This window comes from Carex rostrata, chromosome 3 (genome assembly GCF_964058835.1).
Source record: "Carex rostrata chromosome 3, lpCarRost1.2, whole genome shotgun sequence".
Taxonomy (NCBI): domain Eukaryota; kingdom Viridiplantae; phylum Streptophyta; class Magnoliopsida; order Poales; family Cyperaceae; genus Carex; species Carex rostrata.
The window spans coordinates 5073583-5083117 of NC_135920.1; the positions used below are offsets into that span (position 1 = coordinate 5073583).

Genomic DNA, 9535 nt, shown 5'->3' on the forward strand with positions numbered 1-9535 from the left:
AACCCAAAACTGCAAATATTTTTTGCGGTTTTGAGATGCCTAAAATCGTGAAATAATTCTGCAGTAATTCGACCTAAAACTATGAAATAAATTTGCGGTTTGGATAGTTTTCGAAATCTTATCAAACAGGGTTAGGGGTGTCAACGAGTACAGTAAGGGTTGGGTGGAAGCATTTTCATACCCATACCCGTTACAAATTGTCCTTATCCGCTACAAATTATCTTGCCTGTACCATATCCTTACATGTTATGATTGTCAGATAACAAAACGGTAGCCGGTAAATAACGGATAATACTAATACAATAATCATTTTTATTATTTATTAAATAAAACATTAAAATATATACATTTATTTTACACATGTATAGTACTTTATTGAAAAAAATTTAATCATGCTAAGTGCAAGTAAATCAATTTAAGTACCATTTTCAATGCTTATTAATATATATATAATAAATAATTTTTTATAATTATTCATACCCGTCTTATCGGATACGGTACGGATCAGATAAACAGATAAAAGGGTGCCATTGACACTCCTAAAAAGATGTAAATTTTGAAATTTAATATTTTTTTATATTAATAAAAATTTCGGTTAATTTAGAATTTGGACATTCGAACAGCAAATTGAATATTGGCCACGTGCTATGTTTTATAAAATTGCACAATCACATACTGGCAAACTAATTTTCTACTTTTAGAAGTCTTTTATTTTGATTTGAAAAATATTGTTAATATAATTAAGCATAACTGTTGTCAAGCGACCCTCTTCGCGAGTCACATAATATTCGCAAATAAAATGTTATATAGGTTAAAATTGTCCAATTATTTATATTACGTTACCCATTTCATTACAACTTCATAAAGTCCTACTTGAATTGTTGCTAATGACATGACAAACTATAAGCCGACATTTTTATTTTTACTCAAATTTTAAAATATTTTAATAAAAATAACCAGGTTTTGAAAAAAATTAAAAATACCTAAAGTGCGGAAAAATTCCGCACCCCGGAATAAAAATTCGGGAGTGCGGAAAAATTCCGCACCCCAGAATAAAAATTCGGGAGTGCGGAAAAATTCCACACCCCGGAATAAAATTGTTTAGACCTTTGGATTAAATCCAGCACGGATCTTGAAGCACCCAATTAATCCTCTCTCCCTTCTCTCTTTCTCTCCTCTCCCTCCCTGTCCGTGATTTTTCCGACTCGATCGAATTGCTCTAACCCCCTCTAGATGACCTCCGTTATGATATTGGTAAATGCACAAAATTTAAATAGAGGGGTTATACTTAGATAATAAGGAGGGGTGTAATGCGAATAAACTTGAATTGTGTAAATTACTCTATGCAAATCTGAAAATTTTGAGTTATTGTTATATTCCGAAATTTTAAATAAATATTAATCATGCTAATTTAAAATTTTCGCTCAAATTAAAATTTTACTAATTAAACCAAATAACCGTTTAGAAATTTTATTATCAATTTAAATGAATCTAAAAATTTTGAAATATAAATAAACTATAACATTATGTATATTAAAATTTGAGATTTAAAAAATAAAGTATAGTACCTATAATAATTTATAATTATCCACGAGATTCATAAATCGAAAATTCGTTACAAGTTTGTAAAATTTAGAATAGAAAATTAAATAATTCATGTAGAGAAATAAATAAATAAGAGTTCTAATTAGGAGAATAAATATACAAAATTCTCGTGCGAATAAGATTATATAAAAGTTACAAATTTCGTTCATTTATGAATTATAGATATTTGATTTGATATTTATATATATATGTATATACATACATACTAATTGATATCGAATTTTTCGGATTCTAAAATCGAATTATAAATACTTGAAAATATTCGTACAACATTATGGAAATTTTACGAAGCCTCGATTTGAGTTCTGAATTGAAGAATGATTTGTGAATAATTACATGATATGAAATATTAAACTTTGAAACTCATATATAGAAGAAAAATTTATAACAATGTTAATTAAAAAAATTACAACTGTGTGCTTCCCGTACAATTCGCACCATATATATATATATCAATTAATTTGAATAGTCGGATTTTGCAAAATCGACGGAATTTATATATAAATATTATTTCTTAAGAAGAAGAATATCCCACCATTGGTCGGATTTTATTCGATTTTTTTACAAAATTCATTTCGAAGTTTTATTAGATGGTTCAAATGTCTTCATTTTTTGTGTCTCCATGTCTTCATTTTAAAATTTTAATGACTTATAATTTAAAACATAAATATCGTAATAAAAGTGTCAGATATAATTCATATTATTTTGTCTATATACACAAAAGATCATGACATTTGAACTTTGTTTTTGATTGTAAGTTTTGTATTATTTTGACTTATAAGTTTTTAAAATAAAAAAAATGTTATTCTAAAATAAAAGATAGAGATATGATAGGAGGCACAAAAATTTAGAACCTCCTCATTTATTTGTTAGATTAATCAAAATTTAATCTATGTCTAACCAGTCCAAACTAATTTTATAATTATCCGAATTTAATTGGTCTGTAGGGCTATTTACAAGAAAAAAAAAACGCCTATATTGCAAAAAACCAAAAAAAAAAAAGGCCGGGCCGTAGAAAAATTCCGCACTCTCGAATTTTTATTCCGGGGTGCGGAAAAATTCCGCACTCCCGAATTTTTATTTCGGGGTGCGGAAAAATTCCGCACTCCTGAATTTTTATTCCGGGGTGCGAAAAAATTCCGCACTTTGCGTATTTTTAAAAAAATTTCAAAAATGTGGTTATTTTTATTAAAATATTTTAAAATTTGAGTAAAAATAAAAATGTCGGAACTATAAGCTACTCAATGGCGGAGTCAAAATATTAAAATTGAAAGGCTAAATAAATATTTGTAATTTTATTTTATAAGGATGTTGAAAAATATTATTTTTTGTAAAAATAAAAAATGACAAAAATAAAAACAAAAATTTATAGGAAAGACTTTAACTTCTTTCTTTTTAAATTTTCTATTTATAGCGTAGTAGATTCGATGGACATTAGACCTATTTTTGATTCGATTGGCTCAAAGACTGTTCAATCCGTTTTAAAATCTATGCGCACGAAAATGAAACGAGCGCACACAAATATTAAAACTTAGTGTACAAATCTTAAAGAAAATCAAACGATCTTGAAGCCCATCAAATTTAAAAAAAAAAATCTGATGCCATTCAGACTTACTCTGCACTAATTTTTTCTCTACTTGAAACAATTAGTAGTAATAAATAAGTATTATTTTTCAAGGAAGTTTTTGCCAGTGGATAACAAAAGCATGGCGTATTTAACCAATATCATTTAAGCATCAATTTTTACACAAAGTTATATAGTTAAAAAAAATGCTAGTTAACTTGGTAAGTGTTATATTTTTTACACGTATTAATTTACTGTTTCTCTACTCCTTTTTACTTGGCGCATAAGATTAAATTGGGATACATCACACAGCTTTGTCGAAGTTATTTATTTTTAACAGTGTGCGCCTAGTGCCCACCCACCAGAATATCATAAATTATCCTAACAAAAAGAAACAATCTGATAATTGTAATTTAAGGTTCGTGTGGGCACTGTGGGGGCATCCTTGAGCAATGAGCAGTAACCTGGAGAAGATCCTTGGAATCATTCCTCATTCCTTGACCCCTCTCATGTGATGGGTGAGAATCTGCTGCGATCGTACAGGATCGCAGGGTCCTGCGATTCCAATGTCAACCCTTCATTTATTACATTGTGGGAATTTTAAAAGGAGATAGTTTTTGTGCACGAATCTCAAAAAATATAAACGGCTGAGATTAGAATTGCAGGAACCCTGCGATCCTTAGGATCGCAGCAGATTTATTTCCCTCATGTGATGTCTCACCGCCTGGCCTTCCCCATAGCTTCAGGGAAAAACCATGCTTGCTTCTCCATTCCTTCAAAATGGAAATATCCGTTTCAATGAGGATTCTGTTGATTTTTATAGTTTTAGGAAAGTCAACTGTTTAATATAGGGTCTATAAAAATATTTCTTAATTTGTAGAGAAAAGAAAAATGGAATAAATTATGAGGAAATAATATATTATAGTGATAGCTATTATCTATTTATAGAAATTCTATATAGTAACTATTTGAATAGTTTACTAATATTATACAGGAAACTTATCCTGATCAGAATGAGATTAGCAAAAATTTAATAGAATTTAATGAAACAAAATTAAATGGAATAGATTTAAAATTGAATTTTCTTGATCAAAATCAAATGTGATGAACAATAATTCATTAAAAAAGATTTATGAAATACTCAATTAATTGACTAGATTAATTACCATTGTTATCGAACCCCTAACAAAATTATGAAAAAAAAACAAAATGATTACACGATACTAAAAAATAAATAAATATAGATCATCTCGATAAGATAAGGAAGAAATTTACTAGTGAGTGATTTCCAATCAACAAATGTTTTTTTGCTCAATAATACTTCAGTTAAAAAAAGAATACGATAAAGATTGAGAGATTCTTTTACCGATATAATTCATTTGCTATGAAATATCAATTCTTTAAGCGTGTTTTTTGCTTAGAGTTCAAATCTCATAAATTCTTTTTTTTTTCGTCTTTGCTTTTCATTCCGATCACTTTCTTTTGATCCTATCTCTTATTTTGAGGCATTTGAATAGTTGCTTAATTATGCTATAGTAATGGAGGCAAAGTTTTACACCACCAAAAATGAATTTAGTTTCATCCATATTTTTGTTCCAATATTTGTGTTCAATATTCATCTACAGAGAACATAAGGACATGGATGTCTCCATTTTCTATGGAAATGGAGATCCGTAAATTCAAGCAATAAAAGCAAGGAAAAGTCGTTAGGAGACCACTGTTTCTTCATTTACTCAGAATATGCTCTTATACTCCCAAGTCCAAGAAACGAAATGTCTCCTCTCCAATTATATACACTCCAATGGAGAATCATTGATAGATCTGAACCGTAGATTTAATATCTGACGGTAATAATCAACTACTACGTAAATCTGCCACATCCTATCCGGTCTTCTGGGAAACGTCAGAATTTCATCCCAACCGTCCAATTTTAAACTGAAGTCCAGATCTGTCTAGGATTCTTGATTAGAGTTCGTACAACGGAGAGGATCCAAATCCTTCTCTCTCCCCTTCCATCCCATCTTAATTATACACGCTTAGCATATGCTCTCACATATTCCATAACCCGTCACCTCCCTCTCTCTCTCTCTCTCTCTCTCTCTCTCTCAACCTTCTTCATGCCTTCCCCCCCTATAATACCCTTCCCGACTCATGTAAACCTTTATTACAAATCTTTACTATACTACCGACACCCACTACCTACTTACTCTCCATCTATAGATCTTTAGAGTGAGAGATAGAGAGAGAGAGAGGGATGAAATTTGGAAAGAGGTTGAAGAGTCAGATAGAAGAGAGTTTTCCTGAATGGAGAGACAAATTTCTCTCTTACAAAGATTTAAAGAAACTGCTACGGGATATTTCGCCTGACAATCCTTCGCCTCAGGCTGAGGCTGCGTTCATACAACTTTTGAATTTGGAGATTGAAAAGTTCAATACATTTTTCCTTGAGCAGGAAGAAGAGTTCGTTATCAGGCAAAAAGTGAGTAGTATGCAAACCGAATCATGTAGCTAGTTTGTATTCATATTGCAGTACATATTTTATTTAAACAGATTTCATGCTAGGTAATCGGTCTAATTATGAGAACTATTTTCATTTTTGGCCCAGCTGATTGGTACAATTAATTAATTAATTACCAACTCAATCGTTCAATTTGATTTTAGCTAGCTTCTAATCATACTTGAAAACATATGCACTCCCTTCTTTTATCTTTCTGGTATAAATTTTCAGTTCAGTATATAATTTGAACTGGCATTCATAGCCGTATTTTCTTTTTTTGAAGAAAAGAGAACTTGTTGATACAGAAACAACTTCTCTCTCTTGTTAAAATGGATTTACAGTAAGGAAGTATTCTTATATCCTTTTTTGTGTATTGATAATAGGAGTTACAAGAGAGGTTAAAGAGAGCAATGGATGCCAACGGGCAAGAGGGTACCCGCCCTTCAGAGGCAGAGTATGCAGTGGAGATAGCTAGCATACGAAAAGATATAGTGAACTTTCATGGTGAAATGGTTTTACTGCTTAATTATAGCAGCATCAACTACACAGGTACTCCCCTGTTTAAAACTTTGCTACTTTTGTGTAAACAATTTTCATTAAATTCTTCCACCAATAATGTTCATTACTTCCTCTACTACAACCAAGTTAAAAAAATAATAATAATTAGTTTACTTGATACCAATATTGTATTATTGTGTCATAGAGTATGGAAGATAGTACTGTATACAAGATTTAATAACAGCCTAAGCAGCTGAATTAAACAGCAAAATGAGTAGTCCACCGTACCAGACAACAACTTACTATTAAAGATTACAATATGAGATCAGGCTACTATATCAGTATGTTCGGTCCTGTACTCATTGCAGCCTATATGGATTGTATACCAGCCAGACTTAGATGTTGGTCTTGTACCAAGTATGGATATTCCAGCACTGGACCTGATAGATAATTGGTACATAAATCCTGTACCAAAAAATTTCTGGGGTACCTAACTGCAATCATTTCCAGAACCATACCATTTCATTCACTTCAAATAGATGTATCAATCGTTTCTGATACACATCCTACATCACTCAGGTCTCGCCAAGATCTTGAAGAAGTACGACAAGCGTACCGGTTGCCTCCTGAGATTACCATTTATAGAACAAGTACTAAAGCAGCCATTCTTCACAACTGAGCTCATCTCAAAACTCGTCAAGGACTGTGAGTCCATGATGGAGGCAGTATTCCCTGCTTCAGCGGGCCCCGCTGAACGGAAGGAAAGAGAAGCACTAATCATGGCTGAGCAGAGCATATTTAGAAACACAGTTGCAGCTCTCATGACCATGCAGGAGCTGAGGAAAGGGAGCTCCACATACGGGCATTTCTCTTTGCCGCCACTTGAGTTGCCCGACTCTGAGTCAGACTGGCTCCACTCTTTTAAACCCGCCTCGCCAATTCCCATTCAATGATCAGTGGTGTAGATATATTTATTTATTGTCGGTTAAGTACTAGTTCAGAAAGTAGAGAGGCAAGATGTCTGACCTTGCCAAAAAGCTAGTAGCTATAATTTTATTTCATTTTCACTTTTAGTTTTAACTTTTGTGTATTGTTTAATTTTGTTGTTACTAAAATCCTGACTATTAGGTGGCAATAATGTAAGGATGAGATGTGTGCTGAATATATACGATGCTTGTACAATTATTTGAGTAGAGAGTTGCTATACTTTCCTTGATTAATGAATCATTTTTTCTTTGAATATGTAATTATGTTATGAAACATTGAGCTATGTCAAATAGTGAATTTAAAGTGGAAAAATAATCAAACTAATAAGACATGCATTGTTTATTTTTGTAATTTTTTTAATTGCAGATCACTTCAAATTTTACGTCTCTTTAAACCTAATTATATTGCAGGTTAAGTTTCTCCTTAGATCTAATTATACATTGTTAATGTATCAGTCCATACAGGCCAGAACTAAACCTGTACGAGTGTGGTACTGACAATTTTATAGTATCTATTTCTTTCTGATCCAAAGGTTTTCCTTACCTTTCCAGCCAGGTTTGGTACTGATATGCAAGGTACTGGTATGATAATCCATGAACAAAAATATGTACATGAGACTCAAATCTGATATTTGTATTAATAATGGTGCCTCACTCAGAAGAAAAATGTACCTCAACTGCTTTCACAACCTTATCATTAAATTTTATACATTTTCAGTCGTTATCAAAAAAATATGACCATAATGTATGGCATCTCATGAAATATTGGCATATGCCGCAAGCATTGATAGTTTATTCTCTTAACACGCAGTAAATTATACTAAAGTCATCAAATATCTTATATTAAGTGATGAGGTGCCACTAGCACAATAGTGAGCATCTGCTAATGTCATTTTAACTAATTCCCTAATCAAACCCAATTTAATTAATTCTTTCAAGAAAGTAAGGTGATGTATATATTAAGTTTTGTAATAGAGCCCCTCAATTTTAATTCTGTAGAATTCATAGTTTTATCAGCTAGTCAAAAGACCAAAATAGCAATGAGAAATGGACAAAAAAGAAATATCAACAGAAAATTAAATTAGTATATAAATAAATATAAATCTACCATTAAATTCAAATCTGCTGACCTATTTAGACCGTTCAACATTTGAAGTTTTGAACAGTTTGTACAGAATGATTCTCAAACTTCACTATCATTGATGTCTTGATGAGCTGGAGGCATAAATAGAAAAAAAAAAAGTACATAAAATGAACTATTAGTTATAGAATAATAGAACAACTATAAGCAATAACAAAAGCTAATTAAGTCATCAAAATTACAAACTTGGAATATTATCTGGTTAGTGGTACTGCTGCTATTCTCCCAGTGAGGAGAAGTACCGAGAAATAAACCTAGGGTAAAAATAAATTTAAAACAAAACTAGACCCAGAAGAAATTATTGCACTGATATAATACCAGTTTGATACAGTACTGGTTCAGTATATTAAACTTTTGGCAGCCTATAATCTATATAATAACTTATTGAGCAGAAACCATTTGTTGGAAATGTACCGGTACAGCTAACTGAATCAATGACCATTGCAAATAGTGAAAGTCCATTTACATAGATTCATTTTCTGTAAAGTTAAAGAATATGATACAGTGAGTCTAGTTCACTTTTTAGATCACACAAGTCATCACATCTCATATGACGATGCTTACGCAGATATAGCTTTTCTTTCTCAGTATTAAGGGGATATGCTGTATTTGGAAAAACGAAGCTAGCATATTCCATTTAATTGTGGTTACGAAAGCGACTCACATCCATTACTTACCCTGACTGGAAAATGACCCCATGTTGGACCAAAAATACTCAACATAGATTTGCACAAAAAAAGTCTGATTCAAGCTTTCTAAAATTGTATTTTAGAATAAAGAAAAAAATTCTGATTATGATTTGAGATGTAAAATAAAGTGGTCTCTGTACCAAGACGAATGGGATGGTATAAAATTTTTCGGTAAACAGCCTCTTTGGGCTAAATGAACGGGCTTAAAAGCATGGATTGGAAACCAAACTGGACTTTAATCAACAATAATTGATAGCTTGTCAATTGATGCTGGTCCGGTAAGTTATGAAATCAGATTGGAACTTTGGGTGCATAAAGATTGATTAAACAGAGATATTATTATTATGAAAAACTTCATGATAAACCAAAAATTAATCAGGGCAATTGGAAAAGACTCAGATGGTTTTAGAAGAAGAAAAAAAGGGGGGAAAGACTCAGCTGGTTTCCAGTAAAAAAAAGGTGAAAAGGACTCAGCTGATTTCAAAAAAAGATTTGCCCCGTACAAGCAATAGCAAAACTATGTTACAAGATATTGTTTGTTTGTAGCATAATATA

General features: G+C 31.6%; 1 protein-coding gene across 1 annotated transcript; it reads left to right on the forward strand.

Annotated features, from left to right (window-relative positions):
• Nucleotides 1–5227: 5227 nt before the first annotated feature.
• LOC144551066 (SPX domain-containing protein 5-like) lies at nt 5228–7346 on the forward strand. Its single transcript, XM_078298869.1, has 3 exons — nt 5228–5648; nt 6050–6215; nt 6744–7346. The coding sequence occupies exons 1-3, from the start codon at nt 5424–5426 to the stop codon at nt 7115–7117; spliced, it is 765 nt and encodes a 254-aa protein (XP_078154995.1). The 5' UTR covers nt 5228–5423; the 3' UTR covers nt 7118–7346.
• The last annotated feature ends 2189 nt before the right edge of the window (nt 7347–9535 follow it).

What these genes read in the sequence shown, in the direction of transcription:
- LOC144551066 (XM_078298869.1), top strand. Translation starts at nt 5,424, where the DNA reads ATGAAATTTGGAAAGAGGTTGAAGAGTCAGATAGAAGAGAGTTTTCCT. An exon ending in AGTTCGTTATCAGGCAAAAA is followed by an intron (nt 5,649 to 6,049) that starts GTGAGTAGTATG and finishes TATTGATAATAG; the next exon opens with GAGTTACAAGAGAGGTTAAA. An exon ending in TAGCAGCATCAACTACACAG is followed by an intron (nt 6,216 to 6,743) that starts GTACTCCCCTGT and finishes TACATCACTCAG; the next exon opens with GTCTCGCCAAGATCTTGAAG.